The sequence below is a fragment of the Carcharhinus amblyrhynchos genome, chromosome 11 (assembly GCF_965287045.1).
Source record: "Carcharhinus amblyrhynchos chromosome 11, sCarAmb.v2.hapA, whole genome shotgun sequence".
Taxonomy (NCBI): domain Eukaryota; kingdom Metazoa; phylum Chordata; class Chondrichthyes; order Carcharhiniformes; family Carcharhinidae; genus Carcharhinus; species Carcharhinus amblyrhynchos.
This window is the reverse complement of record NC_137334.1, coordinates 48,530,621-48,551,906: the sequence shown is the minus strand read 5'-3', so window position 1 is coordinate 48,551,906 and position 21,286 is coordinate 48,530,621. Positions and strand designations below refer to the sequence as shown.

General features: G+C 41.7%; 1 protein-coding gene across 2 annotated transcripts in view; it reads right to left on the bottom strand.

Moving 5' to 3' along the window:
• Positions 1 to 21,286, bottom strand: part of erich2 (glutamate-rich 2) — a 121,617-nt gene that overhangs the window by 19,821 nt on the left and 80,510 nt on the right. Inside the window, exon 12 of one of the 2 annotated variants that reach the window (XM_080199037.1) lies at positions 14,015 to 14,072. In XM_080199037.1, the coding sequence (XP_080055163.1) occupies positions 14,015 to 14,072 (58 nt within the window). Of the gene's footprint in view, positions 1 to 14,014; positions 14,073 to 17,394; positions 18,159 to 21,286 lie in introns of those variants that run through there. The other variant, XM_080199038.1, reaches the window with a different exon arrangement.

Genomic DNA, 21,286 nt, shown 5'->3' with positions numbered 1-21,286 from the left:
ACTCTTCTAATAAAAAACCATTCTAGCTAGCAAAAAGAAAAAAACTACACCCTTTGAGCCTAAGCTCCAGAGATGAAATAATGGCACGTTACCTTCCATAACAAAACTGACACAAGAGCACCAAGTTTCCAGCCTCGCACATACATACTCATTAATGATATGGGAAAAAAATGATTTTGACACAGACCCTACCCTTTCACTACAATGAATAAAGAATATTTATTAACTTAAAACAAAAACAAAAACACACACAACAAGAAAGACTATAATCCTCCCCACAGTTCATCTCCCCACTTAGCTTGGCATTACCAGCAAACATTAATACACTTAAAGATACTGATGGCTATATGCACATAATTTTACATAGAACTATCCCTTTGACTCCAAAACTATCTACATTCAGCTGAACTCTTAAACACTCCCTTTCCCAAACAACATCCAATATTGAGTAACTCTGAGCTAAATCCAGCAAATAATTATCACCACCAGGTAAAGGTGGCCATGTCTGGGGAATGGTCCTTTGGTTCAGCCGAGGAGGAAACTGGCAGCTTCTCTCAGGAGACTATAGCTGCAGCTCTGATATTTAACCATCTCTCTCCCTTATCTTCCTTTTTTTTGTAGTCAGGGCTCTATAGTTGTACCATTTCTTTTCCACTGATTTCATCTCTTCATGAAGTCAGCTTTCTTTTCACTTTGAAGTTACTACTTTTATAGCCCCATTGTTCTCACTACTCACACAGGTAAAATTCTTATTTCCCATTGATCGGCTAATTCGCATCTCATAATTTCTCTAGCCATCTGCCTCTAATCAACTCCCCACTTTGACTTTTTTCATCTTAATCTTCCCCAATTCTTAACACTACACAAGAACTAGGTGTAGTAGTGGACCACATGGTCCATTGAGCCTGCTCTACCATTCAATACAATCATGGCTGATCATGGGCTTCAAATCCCTTTTCCCACCCATTCCCCATTTCCCTGTCTCTCCCAATCTTAAATGTATTCAACGATGGAAAATCCAGAACCCTCTAGGCAGAGGGTTCCAAGGATTCACAACCCTTTGAGTGACGCTATTTCTCCTCATCTCAGTCCTAAATAATTGGCCCCATATTCTGAGACTGTGCCTGTGTTTTAGACTTCACAACTGGCAGAAACAATCTCTGTGTTTACACTATCAAGCTCCCTCAGAGTTTAGTAGGTTTCAGTGAGATTGCCTCTCATTCTTCAAAACTCCAGAGAATATGAGCCCACGTTACTTGCCTCTCACCATACCAGACAATCTCCTCATCCCAGGGCCCAATCCAGTGAACCTGCACCGTACTGCCTCTGAGGCAAATATATCCTTTCTTAAATGTAGAGACCAAAGCTACACACAGATGTGATCTCACCGAAACCCTGCACAACTTTAGCAAGACTTCTCTATTGTTATACTCAATCCCTTGTAATAAAGGCAATGCGCCATTTGCTTTCCTAATTGCTTTCTGCACGCATGCTAACTTTCTGTGTTCCTTGTACAAGCGCACCCAAATCTCTTTGTACAAGCACATCCCATGATAATTTCTCCTGTTTCTGCATTTAAGGAACTTTAGCTGTTCTCTTTTATGTAGGCTCATCAAAGCTCTTCCAATCTGTTTTTATACTCCTGGCTACTTTACTCTCCTATTATATTTTTCCCCTTTTAAAATCAACTTTTTGATGGCCTTCTGCTGGTTTCTAAAACAATCCCAATTCTCAGACGAGTCACTGTTTTTTGCAACATTGTATGCTTCTTCCTTTAATCCAACACTATATTTAACTTCTTGAATGAGTTACAGGTGGACCTTTCTCATTGAGCTTTTGTTTTCCAATGGAATGTATTTTTCTGGAAGATGTTGAAATGTTTCTTTAAATGTTTCCCACTGTTCATTTACCTGTGCACCTTTTTGTCGATATACCCAATGGAGTTTCCCTTGTTTCTAGGCCCACAGACCAGATTATATAACAATATTAAACTGCTGAATTCAAATACATTTGACTATTTGGTGTGGTGGTGCCCAGAATTGAATACAATATTCCAGGTGGTATTGAATAACTTCCTGACTTGTGCACTCTGTTTACCTCACTTCTTCCATACTGCTGTCCACCCCATTTCCTTTCCTGGCCCTCATGCAAGCTGAAGTGATTTAGAAAGTTCACTATCCTTAGGTATTGTCTTTTCTACATTCAAAGCTCCTCTCTCAAAGAGAACAACTTCCAGCTCCTCAGTCATTGCATATAATGAGACTATCTTCAATGTCCCTTTCCTCTGAACATGTTGTTGTCACCAGCACCAATCCTTCTTGCAAGATTCTGAAATTTCAATTTCCAAATGCATATTTTATTACAATTTAAAATGCTACGTTAAATTATACATATGTAGTATATAAATAATGGCAATAATTGATCAATTCATCAAATCACATTGCATCATATTCATTTTCATTCTCAGCTCAAAGTCATTCCAGAATTTATTTGAACAGCTGAATTATTCACATCATATCCTATGTCTCAGAAGAAAATGAAAGGCATTGTCATTTTTAAGATCTAACCTTCGTAATTTAGAATCAAGAACCATCCTTCCACACAAAGAGTGCCATGCACCACAGAATCTAAAAAATAGCTAGAACAGTATGGCATAAAAGGAAATCATTTGACTCATTGAGTCTGGGCAGGTTCTACCAAAGAGCAATCCAGTTGGTCCTACTCCCCACATTCCTGTAATTTTTCTCCTTCTAAATACATAACCAATTCCTTTTGAAAACTTTTATTGTGCCTGTTTCCACCACCTTGTCAACCAACCATTCATAGGCAACATGAGGAAAAACATGCTTTTTGCAATCACCTTAAATGTGTGTCCTCTGGCTCTTGACACCTCAGCTATTGGAAACAGTTTCTCTTCATTTTCTTGACCTAAACCCTTCATGATTTTAAATACATCCATCAAATCTCCTCTTAACATTTTCTGCTCCAAGGAAAACAAGTCCAGATTTTGTAGCTGTAATTCCTCATTCTTGGAACGAACCATCCTAGTAAATCTCAACTATAGCCTCTCAAAATCTTCACATTCTTCCTGAAGTGTATTGTCCAGAATTGAATACAATATTCCAAGTGATTTTGAATAACTTCCTGACTTGTGCGCTCTGTTTACCTCACTTCCTCTATACTGCTGTCCACCCCATTTCCTTTCCTGGTCCTCATGCAAGCTGAAATGATTTAGAAAGTTCACTATCCTCAGGTTTTTCTGCATTCAAAACTCAGAACAACTCCCAATTTCTCAGTCCTTGCATATAACTAGGCTTCTCCAATGTCCCTTTCCTCTGAATATGTTGTTGTCACTAGCGCCAATTCTTCTTGCAGGTCCATTGTTGAACATAGTTCGCGGCACTGACACAGCATTTAGCCAAGTTGCAATGGCATGTGTCTGTGACTGAGGTGCATATCTGGCCTTGATCCTCCTATAACTTTTGATGCGGTCAACTCCACTCTCTTTACCAAATCTCACTACATCTCCACCTGCTCTGTAATGCCAGCTTCCTCATTGAGGATCCAGTCTAAAGTGAGCTGCAGTATCCTCCAGTTAGGTATGTTAAAAGCACTATTCCATCTCACTCCCTTTTCTCAAGCTGAATCTCAGTGCTGTATTCAACTGAGCTGAGCTTTCCATCGCAAAGTGCCTAATTGATACTACATTGGATAAATTATGTTATGAATTTTCTGACTAACTGTAACACAGCTTCAAAGGGGAATACAAAGCACTTTTGTTCATTAAACAACGGCTTGGATGCCACTGCTTGGGTTCTGTAAAATGCTCCCATAACACAAACCATCCTCATGCATTAAAGATCAACAGCTATCACCTCAGGATGAATTATTTGTGTCCTTTAAAAGAAAGGAGCTATTTCTTTTTCTGTTTGGGAACTTTTTCAGTGAGTGTTTTCAACGTTGCAGGTTGTGAACTAAATTCCATAAAGTCATATACAGAAGTTATCTACAAACGTTGGGTGTTCAGGACCACTTAAAATGCACCATACAGTGTCATCCAACTTGGTATTAAAATGATCTTCCTTCACTTCAAACTACAATTTGAACTGTTTGGAACGTGTTGGGTCCATAGGGATGTAACAGCAACTTATGTTTTATTGGCTGAAATAAGTGAGGAATTTGAAAAGCCAAATAGTGAATCAAATTTGACCCCTTTTTAAACTCTAGAATCTGTTTCAATTCTTGGCTGACACAAAGTAGTTAATTTAAAGTCCAAAATAACGAATCAGATTTGTAGTCTCATGGTTAAAATTTGTCTTCGCAGTTGTATTCAGCATTCTGAAGCCTCCGCCCATCTTGCACATGTCTGCACCTTCTCCCTGGGCCCAACCAATCTTGTGTTTGACTAGTGCTCCAATGGAAAGCTGAAACATCGGGTCAATCAAGCACAGCTCCCCTACCCTCTTTGCAGCGCTTTGTTCCTCACACCTGCTTGTCACTGGCAGAGAAAGCAAGCAGGAAGTGGTAGGAAATAAGAGTTTACTTTGGAATGATGATGCATGGCATTGAATTTATGTATAGAAAGGAGGACTTGGGCCAGAACCTCCCTAAGCTCTGGGCCTGAGTATTTAACACTATATGCATCTACTCTCTTCTGGGCCCTGGTTCTGCTCACTGTTTCCTAGAGGATCTTTTACCATGACATTAACAATTAACCTTGCTTCATTACATAAGACTAGGTCTAAGATAGCTTTATCTATAGACAGTTCCACAATGTATTGCTCCAAGAAGCTGTCATGAAAACATTCTATAAATTCACCTTCTAGGCCACTCTTGCCAATTTGATTGTTTCAGTCAATGTGAAGATTAAAGACTCACAATTATTATATCACCTTTGTTACAAGCTCCAATAAATTCCTGTTTAATGTTCTGTCCGAAGGTATGACTACTGTTGGGGACCTATAAATTACTCCACCAATGTTTTCAACTTTTGCTACTCTGAATTTTGATTTTGATTTGATTTATTATTGTCACATGTATTAACATAGAATGAAAAGTATTGTTTCTTGCGTGCTATGCAGACAAAGCATTCTGTTCATAGAGAAAGAAACGAAAGAGTGCAGAATGTAGTGTTACAGTCATAGCTAGGGTGTAGAGAAAGATCAACTTGATGCAAGGTAAGTCCATTCAAAAGTCTGACAGCAGCAGGGAAGAAGCTGTTCTTGAATCAGTTGGTTTGTGACCTCAGACTTTTGTATCTTTTTCCTGACAGAAGAACATGGGAGAGAGAATATCCGGGGTGCGTGGGGTTCTTAATTATGCTGGCTGCTTTGCCGAGGCAGCAGGAAATGTAGATAGATTCAGTGGACGGAAGGCTGATTTGCATGATGTTTGTGTGAATTTCTACCCATATTGATTCTATTTCGTGATCTTCTGAGGTCAGATCCTTTCTCATTAATGTGCTTATGTCAACTTTTACTATCGGAGTTACCCCTCCTATTTTCCTATTCTCTATTTCCTAAATATTGTGGACCCTGGAATATTTATTTCCCATCCTTGATCACCCTATAAGTATGTCCCTGTATTGACAATGCAATCTAATCACTTTATTTGTGCCACTAGTTGATCTATCTTATTTGCAGATGCTTTATGCATTCGGATAAAGAAATTTTAATTTCAGTTTTTTACCTTAATTCCCACAGAAGGATATCGCTGACCTTCTCTTTAGTACTAGTGCCATTTAGGAAACCACTGAATGTCAATTTGCACTTTTGTTTAAATTTCACAAATGCTTCTATGATGATCAGCTTCCCAGTTCATAGAGGGCTGTCGCTGTGCATTCATTATTGTTCTGGTCCCTATTCACTTTTCTCTTTGGATTTCTGTATCTCGCTTCACCCAAGCCTAGTCAGTAATCAGATTCTGATCTGCTCAGAGCTTGAAATGATTTAGTTTCTACTTAACCAGCCAGGCTTTCTCTCCACACATCAAACTAGCTGGCTTACTCAAATAAAACAGGTTATCTTATTTTTAGATGCTGCTGTATTATCTGCAAATCTCTGTGAAGGGCTAGAAATTAATTAGCTAGGAACTAATTGCCAGGTGTAACTGTTCCAGAGGACCATAATTCATAGCTGCACTGGAGAAGGACGTGATATTGAACAGAACCAGTTCAATCCTGTTCTTCTAGTGCACAGGGCAGTATGCTACTATTAAAAGCAAATAATTCCGATCTTTCCAAGCCCAAAGTGAAATGATTACCAATACCTGGGAACTAAAATACAACAAGAACACATAGAATAGTGGCAGAAAATTCTATGAGTAAACTTGAAGCATTTAAAATTAATTTAGTGCTGATTTGGAAAACCAACCAACATTAATGCCAAAAGAAAAGCTTAGTGGAGGAACAGAAAAAAAAGGAAATATCAACCAGCACAGCAATGAATGAAAGCTACTCAATGAATTGTGAAGCTAACCATCGCTGAGGCATTTGAGTGCAAGTTGACGTTCAGTATTTTCCTAAAAGGCATTAGCAATGGAGACAGGGTCAGCTGTAACTTTCTGTGGGAAGGAGATATAGGATCACATTAATTTGACAGCTGGGAGCTTACTGAGGAGTTCAGTGAAGACCCAAACAATTTAAAACAAAAATTCAGCACGCATCCCTAGCCAAAATCAAATCACTGAATCTACCAGTATGAATTTGAAACCCTCAGACAGGAATTAGACAAAACTATTGATAACTTTGGAACATAATTTTCAAAATGGAGCTATATAATGTAAATTTAAGGACAAAGATAGGTCAACTAATTTGTGGTTCTGAAGTAGTACAGAAAGCTTTACTTTGAAAAAAGAAGTTAACAATAACCTAAGCTGTAAACACTTCCAGAGCACGAGGCTGTGAGCAGACAGGTGAAGCTACTGACTACCCAAATGACGAGCCTTCAGATAAACCAAGATAAAGGTAACAAGACTGATGCAGCGCAGCAGAAACAAAAGAATGCACATTAAACAGGGAGAAAAACATGCAGCTGTGGAAGACAACATGAATTCACAGATGGAAGGAAATACCCACATATAGGTCAATCTGCAGAGTTTATGGAAAAGCCTTGAGCAGTTATGAAGAGCTGTGGATTTCTCAGTAAACAATGAGGTAAAAAAGGTGACACTCACTGGAAAACACCCTCCAATCAGAAAAGTTCTGTTGCAAATGTACCCAGACTGTTTCAGAATGATTGGATGGTTTGAAAATTTTGAATATCACATCACCGTTGATCCAACAATAAAACCAGCGATTCATCCCCACAGAAAGTACCAACAGAATTAAAAGGAAAACTTGTAAGATATAGAAGAAAAGGTGATCACCAGATTGGATAAATTCCACTTTGGGTAAAAATGGTGAAAGAGAAGACAAATGGATGGCTAAGAACTTGCCTGGATCCTAAAGATCGTAATCACACCATAAAGAGGGATCATTACCCCATTCCAATATTGGGAGAAATTACACCAGCACTGGCAAGGACAAAAGTTATAAGCAACTCAATGTCAGAAGTGATCGAATGTGAAACCAAACACAGAATCTTCGCTATCGACCACATTCAACATACATAGGAATTAGGAGCAGATATAGGCAAATTCAGCCCTTCGTACCTGCTCCGCTATTCAATCAGATCATGGCTGATCTCTCCGTTGTCTCAAATCTACTTCCCCACCTGTTCCTCCTTTTTTATTAGAAATATACCTATCTCCTTGAAACTATTCAACAATTCAGACTTCACTGCACTATGAGGCAGTGAGTTCCACAAATTCACCATCCTCTGCGAGAAGTTTTAAATCTACCGCCTCTCAACCTTTACCTAGGACCTTTCTAGATTGCCGTATAAGAGGAAACATTTGGTCTACTTCTACTTTATCAATCTGTTTTAAAGTTTTATATATTTCAATCAGTTCCCCTCTCCAAACTCCAGTGAGCATGAGCCCAAAATGTTTAATCTCTCCTCATATGTCAACTGTTTCATCCCCAGAATCAACCTGGTGAATCTCCTCAGAACTGCCTCCAGTGCCATCATATCCTTCCTCAAATAAGGAGACCAAAACTGAACACAATACTCCAGAAGTGGTCTCACCGATACCCTATATGATTGCAACGACACTTCTCTACTTTATACCCCAGTTCCTTTGCAATAAATGCCAACATCCCATTTGCCTTTTTTTATTACATGCTGCATCTGCATACTGACTTTCTGTGATTCATGATCTGCAGAGTTTATGGAAAAGCCAATCATTGGCAAAAGATGTGCAGAACAAATATAGAAGGTGATAGATTAGGCAGCAGAGCCAGAGCAACTGGGCGAATGGACAGCCAGATCCCTCTGCCCAGACGCATTTTAAATCTGCTTTCCATTTAGGTAAATAATTTGCCTTTCTATTTTTTCTGCCAAAATGGACAACCTCACACTTACCCACATTAAATGCCATTTGCCAAATTTTGGCCCATTCTCCTAGCCTATCTATTCCTCTTCATTGCCTGCTTTCCTACCTATTTCAAATTTCATATACAAATTTTGCTATGTTACACTCCGTCCCTGCTTATAGATCATTTGTATAGATTGTAAACAGTTGAGGTCCGAGGACAGACCCCTGAAGCACCCTGCTAGTTACATTTCGCCAGCCAGGGAAGCAGGCTCAAAGGGCCAAATGGCCTACTCCTTCTAGTTTCTATGACACATCTATCCTGACCCTCTGCTTTCTGTCAGTGAGCCGATCCTCAATCCAATCCAATACTCTACCCCCAATCCTGTGATCTCACCTTCTGGATCAGACTTTTTGCGGTACCTTGTCAGACGCCTTCTGGAAGTCCAGATGTACCACATCCATAGGTTCCCCACTATCCACCTTGCTGGTTATGTCCTCAATGAACTCAAACAAGTTTGTCAAGCATGACTTATCCTTCATAAAACCATGCTGACAATGGTGGATTGAGCTTTGCCTTTTCAAATGCTGATTCATCTTCTCCTTAATGACTGATTCCAGCAACTTACCGACCACAGAGATCAAGCTAAACGGCCTATAGTTTTCTACTTTTTGCCTCTCACTCTTTTTGAATAAGACATCACATTAGAGTATTTCCAATCCACTAGGACCTTACCAGTATGCAAGGAATTTTGAAATATCACAACTAATGCATCCACCATCCCTGCTTACCCCTCCTTTAATATCCTATGATGCAGGCCATCAGGTCCCAGAGACTTATCTGCCTTCATTATTTTTTATTGTGAAGACAGAGGCAAAATATCAGTTCAATGCCTCTGCCATCTGTGTTCCCCATTAGTATCTCACCAGTGCCACCTTCTATGGGCAGGAACCCAATCGGGGCTGGAAGGGCAGATTGAATATCACTGCCCTCATGTCTGGCAGGAATCCTGATTTTTGGCCAACGCCCCATTTCAATGGGGCATTAGGATTTCCGCGGGCTGTCTGACAAAGCTGGAGAATCTGGCCTGTAATGTCTTCCAGAAGTACAGAAACACTGAGCATAAAGCCAGACCATGGCGTACTGTTGGAGCTGATTTATTCACACACAATCAAGAATGGTATCTCATAATTGCAGGCGAAGATTCAAAGTTTCTTTTGGTCCAAAGATGAAAAACTTGAGAACCACAATTATTATCTCAGCAGCACAAATTCTGTTTGCTGAGCTAGGAATTCCTAAAGATCAACGTGTTATAATATCACCCAGTTCACATCCAAGGAGGTTAAGGAATTTGCTGGTTCAACATCATCACCACATCACCACAATATACTTGAGAACACAGGTTTACAAAAAGTTATGTTCAAATGGTCAACAGAGCCCAGTGAATTCTTTTTTCTATTCTATTCATTCAAGGCCCATCTCAGGTTGTCCTTGAGAAGATGGTGGTGAGCTACCTTCTTGAATCGCTGCAGAACACGTGCTGTGGGTCGATCTACAATGCTGTTAGGGAGGGAATTCCAGGATGTTGACCCAGTGACTGCGAAGGAATGGTGATATATTTCCAAGTCAGGATGGTGAGTGGCTTGGAAGGGAACTTGCAGGTGGAGGTTCCCACGTATTTGCTGCCCTCATCCTTCTAGATGAGACTGGTCATGGGTTTGGAAGGTGCTGTCTAAGGATCTTTGGTGAATTGCTGCAGTGCATCTTAACATAAGAACATAAGAACATAAGAAATAGGAGCAGGAGTAGGCCATCTAGCCCTTCGAGCCTGCCCCGCCATTCAATAAGATCATGGCTGATCTGTCGTGGCTCAGTTCCACTTTCCCGCCCTCTCCCCATAACCCTTAATCCCCTCTCTTATCAAAAACCCATCAACCCGCGTCTTAAAAATATTTAGCGAGGCAGCCTCCACCACTTCAACGGGCAGAGAATTCCAGAGATTCACCACCCTTTGAGTGAAGAAGTTCCTCCTCAACTCCGTTCTAAACCGCCCCCCCTTTATCTTGAGGCTGTGCCCCCTAGTCCTACTGTCTTTTTTGAGCGGGAAGAGTCTCTCCACCTCTATCCTATCCATCCCATTCATCATCTTATACATCTCAATGAGATCTCCCCTCATTCTTCTAAACTCTAATGAGTACAAGCCTAGTTTATTCAGCCTGTCCTCATAGCTCAACCCCCTCAACTCCAGTATCAGCCTAGTAAACCTCCTCTGCACTCCCTCCAAGGCCAAAATATCTTTGCGCAGGTGCGGCGCCCAAAACTGCACACAGTACTCCAGCTGCGGCCTCACCAGTGCCCTATACAGCCGCAGCAAGACCTCCCTACTTTTATATTCAATCCCCCTCGCTATGAAGGCCAGCATCCCATTCATAAGAACATAAGAAATAGGAGCAGGAGTAGGCCATCCAGCCCTTCGAGCCTGCCCCGCCATTCAATAAGATCATGGCTGATCTGTCGCTGCTCAGTTCCACTTTCCCGCCCTCTCCCCATAACCCTTAATCCCCTCTCCTATCAAAAACCCATCAACCCGCGTCTTAAAAATATTTAGCGAGGCAGCCTCCACCACTTCAACAGGCAGAGAATTCCAGAGATTCACCACCCTTTGAGTGAAGAAGTTCCTCCTCAACTCCGTTCTAAACCGCCCCCCTTTTATCTTGAGGCTGTGCCCCCTAGTCCTACTGTCTTTTTTGAGTGGGAAGAGTCTTTCCACCTCTATCCTATCCATCCCATTCATCATCTTATACGTCTCAATGAGATCTCCCCTCATTCTTCTAAACTCTAACGAGTACAAGCCCAGTTTATTCAGCCTCTCCTCACACACTGCTATTACTGAGTGTCGGTGATGGAGGGAATGGATATTTGTGGATGTGATGCCAATCAAGTGGGCTGTTTTGTCCTAGATGGTGTCAAGCTTCTTGACTGTTATTGGAGCTTCATCCATCCAGGCATGTGGGGAATATTTCATCACCCTCCTGACTTGTGCCTTGTAGATGGTGGACAGACTCTGGGGAGTCAGGAGATGAATTACTTGCCACAGTATTCCTAGTCACTGACCTGCTCATGTAGCCACTGTGTTTATGTGGCAAGTCCAGTTGAGTTTCAATGATAACCCCAATTTGGACATTTGGGGATGTAACACCATTAAATGTCAAGGGATGGTGGTGCAAGTGTCTCTTATTGGCGATGATCATTGCCTAGCATTTGCGTGGCGCAAATGTTACTTGCCACTTGTCAGCCCAAGCCTCGACATTGTCCAGATCTTGTTGCATTTGAACATGCACCATTTGCAAGGAGTTGCGAATGGTGCTGAACATTGTGCAATCATTGTGAACATCCTCACTTCTGACCTTGTGACGGAGGGAAGATCATTGATAAAGCAGCTGAAGATGGTTGGGCCTATGACACTACCCTGACGGACTCCTACAGAGATGTCCTGGAGCCGAGATAACTGACCTTCCACAACCATAACCATCTTCCTATGTACCAGGTATGATTCCAACCAGTGGGGAGTTTACCCCCTGATATCCATTGACTCCAGTTTTGCGGCTCCTTGATGCCACATTCAGTCAAACGTGGTCTTGATGTCAAAGGTTGTCACTCTTACATCACCAAATACCAAACAAGGGAAGACCCAACCTTGTTATATTGTCACACCGATCCACACACCTCAAGGTTGACATGAAATGACATGTAACGTTGCTGACTGGAAGAAAATATATGACTACTCAGCCAAGCAAAGTATATCCTCCAAGTGACCAGGAGATTCACTGAACATACTAAATTCCTACATGAGCTTTTGAAAACCGGGATCCCAGCAAAGGTTGTTGCTGAAGTCGAGACACCAAAGTTATATACAATTGAGACCAAAATGTGTAACAAATGAGAAGAAACAGAGCTCATATTTGGCCAACACCAGAGCTGGACGAACAGAAAAGACCATCAGCAACACCAAAAACATCAGTACCCTCAGAGACAACATGAATGTCACCAGAAAATGAAACAACATTAGAAACAGCAAACGATTTCTGCAACACCAGGGGTAACATGCACATCTGTGCAGCATGCCAACTCAGCACTAAGAGCAAGGAATGCTAAGTCTACAAGATGGACACAAAACATCTTACCACCTAAATAATACTGCGGAACAATATTTTTAGAAAATAATCTGCGCTACAAATAATCCAGAAAGAGTTCAGTGTATTTTCAAAATTGATTAATAATCTCCTTTCATTTATTAGTTAATGCCTGGAACAACTATTACAATTTAAAGAAAGCGGGATGTAATATATTATTGTATTATCTATCAATATCTCTACAGAGCTACAAACTAGCTAGGAACCAATTTTTGTGTGTAGGTGTTCCAGGGTGCCACATTTCATAGCTGCACTGAAGACTGATATAATTTATAACAGAGCCAGTTTAATCCAGTCCTTTTGGTGTACAAAGCAGCATGGCAACAAAGGTAACAAAGTCTAAACTCTTCAAATTTAAATTGTGATTACCAGCAACATGTGGAACTAAAATACAACAAGAACACTTAGCACTTTTTCTTCCCATTTGGGGTACGAGTTCAAAGAAGAAATAACTTGTTATTTTCCAGACAAATACAGGCAATCTTTGTCAAACAGTTTCATAAAAGAAAAGTGTGCCCCACTGAGCTAAATTTTACACTGAGGGCTGGGCTCAGCCACCCCAGTAATAGATTTAGGGGTGAGCCTAGCTATCTGGCTCAGCCCACATCCATTTAACAGCCTTTGGACCATGAACTGGCTTGAGATGAATCCTCCCCCAACCTGTCCCCCCTCCCCCACACACTTCCCAACACATTGGGGAGGGCATCCCACCTTGAGAGCTGCCAGCCAATCAAACACCCGTTAGCTCAGTATTCCCAGCAGGCATTTTTAATGGAATTGAGATGAAGGATGAGTCCTGGATCCTGCCGGAACAGGCTACAGGCCCGGGTGAGTAGGGTGGCTTAGACTAGGCTGATGGAAAGAGTGGAATATTGGGGTGGGGGTTAGTCCTATGATTGGCACAGGTGGCACAAAAAGGAGGTGCTCCACCCTATGCCTGGTCACCAGTTGAAACCTGATGGGCTGGACACCTGGTGCCAGCCTTTCCCACTGCAGATAAAATCCCAGAGGCAGCTCTGGAGGGGCCCTTTAAACGGTCATTAGTTGGCCATTTAATAGCCTCAATTAGCCCAGCTTCCTTCCCCCACCAAAATCACAGAAAGTGGAGATGGGTAGATGGCAAGCAGTGTCCTACCGCCATGGCACCCTAATTTATAGCTCCTCCTGCCATCCCATTCCCAGCGGAGACGAGGGGGGTGGAATAACATTTTGGCCATTACATCCATTGTGATTCTACAAAATCTGACTTCAATAAGCAATTTCAATTCATGCCTTTCATTTTAAATTGATGTGAATATATTTTGTTTTTAAAAAGCCTAAACATATCTTAAACACAATTCATTCCACAAAGAAAACATGATCAAACATTCTATCATGAAAAATACTCAAAAGCAATTTTTGTACTTACTCATTTCACAAAGCTTACTTGACAATTTGTAGTCTCGATCCATTATTGCCTTTAAGAACTGTGAAAACAAAAACACAATAAAAGCATTAAATTTTTGTGAAGACATTTAATGACATTTGCTATTTAAGGCAACACAACAGTTCCATTTAATTATTAGTCCTTTCAATTATATCAACCAACACAATTAGATTTTCCACATAATTTTGAAGTGCTAATAAGATGAGCAGTAGCAGGAAGTATTCAAAAAGGTTAAAAAGCATTAAATGACATTACAAACCTAAGAACATTACTTCAAATCTCAAAAAAAATTGAATTATCAGGAGTAAATTCAATCATTTTTACAACAATGATTTTGCAAAATGCAGTCAGCTAGGGTTGGAAAGGAAAAAGAAAAATTTTTTTTTTCTTTGTTGAGGAAATGATAGCCTGAACGAAAATCCTACAAGAGGGTTTTAGTGTAGTTTCCAAGAGACATTTGACAAAATTCCACACAAAGGAGATTCGTTAAACATAAAGTTTTGGGGACTGGGATAAAGCTTGGGAATGGACAAGAAAAGCTAAAGGGTAGAAAACAACCAATACTTGTCAGAGGTTTATTGAATGGGGTGCCTTACTGGGGATCATCATTGGTTTTAATTTATATCAATGATTAGAATTCATAATTCCAAAATAAATTAGTCAGCTTTGCAGATAACACCATTCTAGGAAGAACAATGGAATGCAAGAAGACAGCCAAGAAATTTATAAGTTTGTCAAAATACATATGCGAGAAGAACAATGATACATTAATTTTATTGCAGTGAAGTATAAAATAATTCACACAGGAAGGAGAAATCACACAGATGTCTCACAAATGGCTGTGAAATTCTGAAGAATAAAGCTAAAAAGGATCTACAAGTCTGCATTGTAAATTAGTGAATCTAGTATAATTCCCTAAGGTAAACACCTTATTATTAAAAACTGCAAGTTCTCTGGTTGTTGCAAGAGATCTAGTTATGGATTAAAATAACACATCTTTTATCTTTTAACACTTAATTCCAAGAATATTTTATAACAGACTTTTATAGTCACACTGTGGATGACATACCTTGACTATCACACAGTCAATTGGCTTTATAAATATATACAATATATACATCAAAGTTGATGACTTAGCAGATCACCAATGATATTGTTCACAGTGAGTTACAGATACATTGTTTTAGAACAATTGTAATATAATCAGTCATATTTTGAAATTGTTGCCTGTGTGGCCTAGAAGGGATTTGGATTAACGTTGGTTAATTTACATCATGACGTTGCTAATAAGTTCAATTCACTCTACAAATTTAGCCCAACAACACGTAACCTATCTGGGGATGTTGATTGGTTTCATTAGCTGAGAGCAAACAAAGTGACTAATTGAACTGTGTTTCCAACATGGAATGTCAGACAGTAGGGTCAATTAGTACATTTTAGAGATGCTTGCACCATTACTTCATTTTGCACAGTAAGAAGGCTGACAACACCAGGTTTAAGTCCAACGGATTTATTATAAATCTTAAACCTGGTGTTGTCAGCCATCTTGCTGTGTTTACCCCAGTCCAACGCCAGCGTCTCCATTTCATTTAGCACAGCAGAGATGTTGGCTATGTAGGCAATGTATCTGCTATGGGCAGAGGATGAAATTTCTCTTTTGAGGTAGTTTAGTGACGGATGGTGAAACTGGTCCTTTCTGAATATATCACTGTGCATTATTTTATATTTGACTGTATTTTTTTCTTATTCATTTGTGGGTCATGGGCATCGCTGGCTGGCAAGCATTTATTGCCATCCCTAGTTGCCCTTGGAGGGCAGCTGAGAGTCAATCATATTGCTGTGGCTCTGGAATAACATATAGGCCAGACCTAGTAAGGACAGCAGATTTCCTTCCCTAAAGGGCATTAGTGAACCAGATAGGGTTTCCCTAAAGGACATTAGTGAAGCAGATAGGGTTTTCTGACAATCAACAATCATTTCATTGTCATTAGTAGATTCTTAATTCCAAATTTTTTTTTATTGAATTCAAATTCCACCATCTGCTGTGGCAGGATTTGAACCTGGGTCCCCAGGATATTAGTTGAGTTTCTGAATTAATAGTTTAGCAAAAATACACTAGGCCATTGCCTCCCCTCAAACTTCACCTGATATTTTTCTGGCCACTTAGATATTTTGCTGTCCAATTTCTGAACAGTTTCCTCCAATTACATTGGCTCTCTCTATTGTGGGGACTAGAATGTCATTGTGAAAATAATGGGAAATGTTTAAAAAGGAAATATTTAGGGGCAGATTAGATTTTTTAAAAAACAGGAAGACAAGGGAAAACTGGAGTTTCTTGAATAAACTGAGAACCTAAATTTAAGATCTAAAAACTGATTTACAATACAGAAATACAGAAAAGGAAACAAGTCAAAATACAGAAATATTGAGGAAAGCAATGACAAAAAAAGAGTGGTACGTGAAGGAATGATGCAAGACTGGTAGGTAAAAAAGAGAATCGGTAAAGAATTTTACAAACACATATAAAGTAAGGTTATGAGAGGTTAGAAATAAAAAGAGAAATCTTACAGAGAATGAAGGAATTGGCTTGGTTTTCACAAAAGACTGCTGTTGTGCCAGTGACGTGCTATAGCAGGAAGAGCTGAAACCAAGGCATCCTCCTTTTCTGTGCCATCCTGGTCCTCCACCTCCTCTTCCCCATGTCATCCTGTTGTGGAGCTCAGAGCAAGCAACCACTTATCTGTGCCAAGGAGGACGCCGAAGGAGCTGAAAATCCCACCCTTTATTTCCTATTTCACTTATTTTGGTACTATAGGATATGTGATACGAGTGCCTATGCCTTTTCTAGTTTTAAGTGCTACCGTTTTTTCAGATGCTAGTTCCTTATCCACAGCTTTTCTCTATATTGGTTTCAGCTCTTCCTCTATGGTAATACCCCACCAGAGCAGTCCAAACAAGAGAATCACATCTTGAGGAGTTCTATGCACTGCTCAATGATGCTCCTGGTGGCAAAGTGGGCCACATTGTAATGGGTTTTCCCCCCTCGGTCTGGGACCTTCACACAAGCATTATCAGCCATTATCTTAGCAGTTAGTCCTTGTCCCCCACTCGCCAACCGGTCAACCAAGGATGACCCTCAAACATGTCAGTTATCTCCATCTGTGCCAGGATGTAGAAATCATGCGTGCTCCCAAGGTAACATCCATAGACGTGCATAATATTCAGAAGATGGTCGCACACCAGCTGGATGTTCGTGGGAGTGGTATCCCTTTCTGTTAATGAAGGGCACCCCATGTTGAGACAGAGCTCGAAGGACGACACGAGTGCCATCTATTGTCCCCTGGACCTGGTGCATCCTGGCAATGGCAGAGAATCCTTCAACCCTGACACCCTGTTGGGCCTGGTCCAGGTAGAAGATGATGTGATCAGATGCCGGGGCATACAAGGCATCGGTCATTTTGTGGATGCACTTGCGCAGAGGTTTGAGAAATTCTGCACAAGTCCCTACTTGAGCCCTGAAATGATCCAGATGTATAAAAAAAGTCAAAGCAGCTGTGACCTTCAACGGCCACCATGAGAAGGTGTCCTCCTTTTCCTCCTCTAGGTGCCAGGTGAATTGAAACCTGGCACAGATGTCACACCATCTATCTATGAAGGCGCAGTCTTTGGCAGCAAATGTTGTCCGACATGTTGTTAAAGGACCAGAGCCTCCGGTACAGCAGTGGCCTACAGAAAGACTGTCATCATACCCCCTCCACTGTGATGGGCAGCTGGCATCCGATCCTCTGATGTTCAGAGTCTGTCTCCTCTGGTGCTGGATCAGGCATGGAGATGGTCCTGGAACTGTAGACAACATCTATCTGTCTTCGCAGAGACAATACCATAAAGGGTAGCTGGCCTGGCTGCAAGCCAAAATTCATCTTTTCTCTGTGGGGAGGGTTGAGAAAGGGAGGGAGTGGGGGGGAATGGGTGTGAAGGGGGCAGTAGGCTTCATCCATCATTCTGTTGCCCTCAAATCCTCCCTTATCCCTGAGTCATGTTGCATTTGAAGACTGATGAACCATTGCAGCTGACTGACACAGCTTGCAGGAGCTCCTTTCTCTAAGAGTGAGATGGCCCCTGTTCTCTGAGGATAGAATGGATATGTAAAAGTCAAGTTGTATTTGACAAGTTTAATTAAGTTTTTTGAGCAATTAGATAATGTATTGATAAAAGAAATGTAGTGTATTTTCTGTGTATGGATTTTTAAAAAGGCATTTAATTGGGAGTGGCATTGGACCCTTGTTTGTTGGCAGACAGAATTAAACTTCAGTGTGACCACACAGGAACAAGCAATGTTTCCACTCATGCCTGGCTGATCCTCCCCCTCCTTCCCCTTCACCACTTTCTCCCCCCTCATCTAACTGACCCAGGACATTCAGAACTTGACAACCCTCTTGACTAGCAGCAGTGCTACTGTATCCCCACATTTATGTTAAAATAGAAAAATTGTTCGGAGTCTGACCTCATTATACCTTGGGGTTCTGGTCTGGGACCCTAACACTAGGACTTCAGCAATGGCCGTATTAAAAGGGAAGCAAGCTGAAGGAATCGTTTGGCCTACTCCTTTTCTGTTATGTTCCATCAGCTTTTTATCTCATTATTAAATCCAAAATTGCTGTACACTCGTCATCTTATAATTGAGCCTAAAATTAGATAATTTAAATAAATTATTACCGGCCCAAGCCTCAGCAGTTCTGAATTTCCTGCATTTACAATAACAAAATATTTGAACTGCATCAAATTAAAAATTACAAGCAAAGCTGTTAACAGGCTTGGATAAGGCTAATATGCTTGGATAAGGCCAATATGCTTGAAGACTATGGGGAGTTTCAGTTACATGTTGTGCTGCTGGGAATTATTTTATGTAACAACCTTATACCAACTTCCTCAAACATACCAAGACTTGTTTTCACTGCTTTTGACATTGATACCACTCTCATTTTCAATGAACAGTTCTTTGCAACAGATATGGTATTTCTCAGGAGTATACCTTCATCTGGCATTGTGCTGGAAGTGTAGGGAGAGCAGCGCAGACTGGAACACAGAAAGGTTGGGTGACACGAAGGAGGGTGTTTTCCAATGGATATTAGCCATTCATAGAATTCATAAGCAGAATTAGTCATTCAAGGATCCTACAGGCAGAGAAAATCATCACAGAAGAATAGTGCAGCTCTGCCTAAGAACATAAGAAATAGGAGCAGGAGTAGGCCATCTAGCCCTTTGAGCCTGCCCCACCATTCAATAAGATCATGGCTGATCTGAAGTGGCTCAGTTCCACTTTCCCGCTTTCTCCCCATAACCCTTAATTCCCTTGCCCACCAAAAACCTATCTACCCGCGTTTTAAATATATTTAGTGAGGTAGCCTCCACCACTTCAACAGGCAGAGAATTCCAGAGATTCACCACCCTTTCCCCCCCCCACTTATCTTGAGGCTGTGCCCTCTAGTCCTGCTGTCCTTTCTGAGCGGGAAGAACCTCTCCACCTCTACCCTATCCATCCCCTTCATTATCTTATACATCTCAATAAGATCCCCCCCTCATCCTTCTAAACTCCAACGAGTACAAGCCCAGTCTATTCAGCCTCTCTTCATAGCTCAATCCCCTCAACTCCGGTATCAGCCTAGTGAACCTCCTCTGCACTCCCTCCAAGGCCAAAATATCCTTGCGCAAGTGCAGCGACCAAAACTGCACACAGTATGAAGGAGCAGAGAGACAGATAAGAAATTACCTGTTAAAAACCTGTTTAAATAAGTTTAAAGCACTTAGTAGTAAGAACTTACCTTGTAGAACTGTTTAAATCATTTAAAAGCATTTTTGCGGGCTTTTTGTATTTACCGCTTTAAGAATTCTAAGGGAGTGGTTAGCAAGGAGTTGTGGGGGAGCAGGCTTTAAAACAGCACCAGGTTTAAAAGGAGGCCTGGTGTAGACAGCGGGCAGCGGAGTGAGAGGGAAGCAGAGTGAGCTGCTAGGGCTTAGGAGAAAAAGGGCCAGGTAAGCTCATGTGGAAATTTTCAATACTACTACAATGAATAATGGAGGGGCATGTGATGTGTTGTTTCTGTATGATTTGGGAACTGGTGGACCCCAGGGTCCTTCCCAGTGACCATGTCTGCAGTAAGTGCAGGTTGCTGGAGGAGCTCCAGCTCAAGGTAGATGAGCTGGCCTCTGAGCTACAGACACTGAGGCTCATCAGGGGGAGAGAGGGTGCCATTGTCAATGGGGTGCAAGTGACATCCACCCCCCCCGGACTGGCTAACTCTAAGGATCAGGAACAAGAGGGGGCTGCTGAGAGGAGGAAGGGGGGTGGGGAGAGGAGGAAGGAGGGTGGGGAGCGGAGGCCTCAGCCTCTCAATCTGCATAACAGGTTTGAGGTTCATGCTTCCAGTGTGGATGAGGACAAGGATGAGGGAGGTGAGGTCGGTGAGCAAACTGCACACAGTAGTGATGCAGCAGGGCATAGGCAAGGAGAAGGGGAAAAGGAACGTAGTAGTAATTGGGGACAGTGGGGTGAAGGGTATTGACACTGTCCTTTGTCACAATGACAAAGTGCACAGACGGGTGCGTTGTCTGCCTGGTGTTCGGGTCCGGGATGTCGCATCTGGGCTGCAGAGGAACCTGGACTGGGAGGGTGAGAATCCGGTCGTTGTGGTACATGTGGATGCCAATGACGTAGGCAAAATGCGAACTGAGGATCTGGGGAGGGAGTATGAAAAGCTGGGAATGGAATTAAAAAGTAGAACCGACAAGGTGGTTATCTCTGGACTACTGCCTGAACCGAGTGCAGACGGGCGTAGGGTTGATAGGATTAAGGAAGTGAATGGGTGGCTCAGGGATTGGTGTGGGAGGAATGGGTTTGAATTTATGGGGCACTGGCATCAGTATTGGGGTAGGTGGGACCTGTTTGGGCGGGATGGGGTTGGTCTGAACCATGCTGGGACCAGAGTCTTGGCGAATCGTGTAAAGAGGACTGTAGACAGGGCTTTAAACTAATTAAGGGGGGGGGGAGAGGGTGCAAGGGTAGGTGACATTATGAGGCCTAAAGTTAAGGAGATGGTACAGGTAAGGGAAGAGGCCGAGGATGTCCCAATAATAAAGGGAGTAGGGGGCGTGAGTATGGTTGGTGGTGTTCCGGCAAATAGGGTCCAGGAGAAGGCTGGGATGAAGGTACTTTATCTGAATGCACGAAGCATTCGGAATCAAGTGGATGAGCTG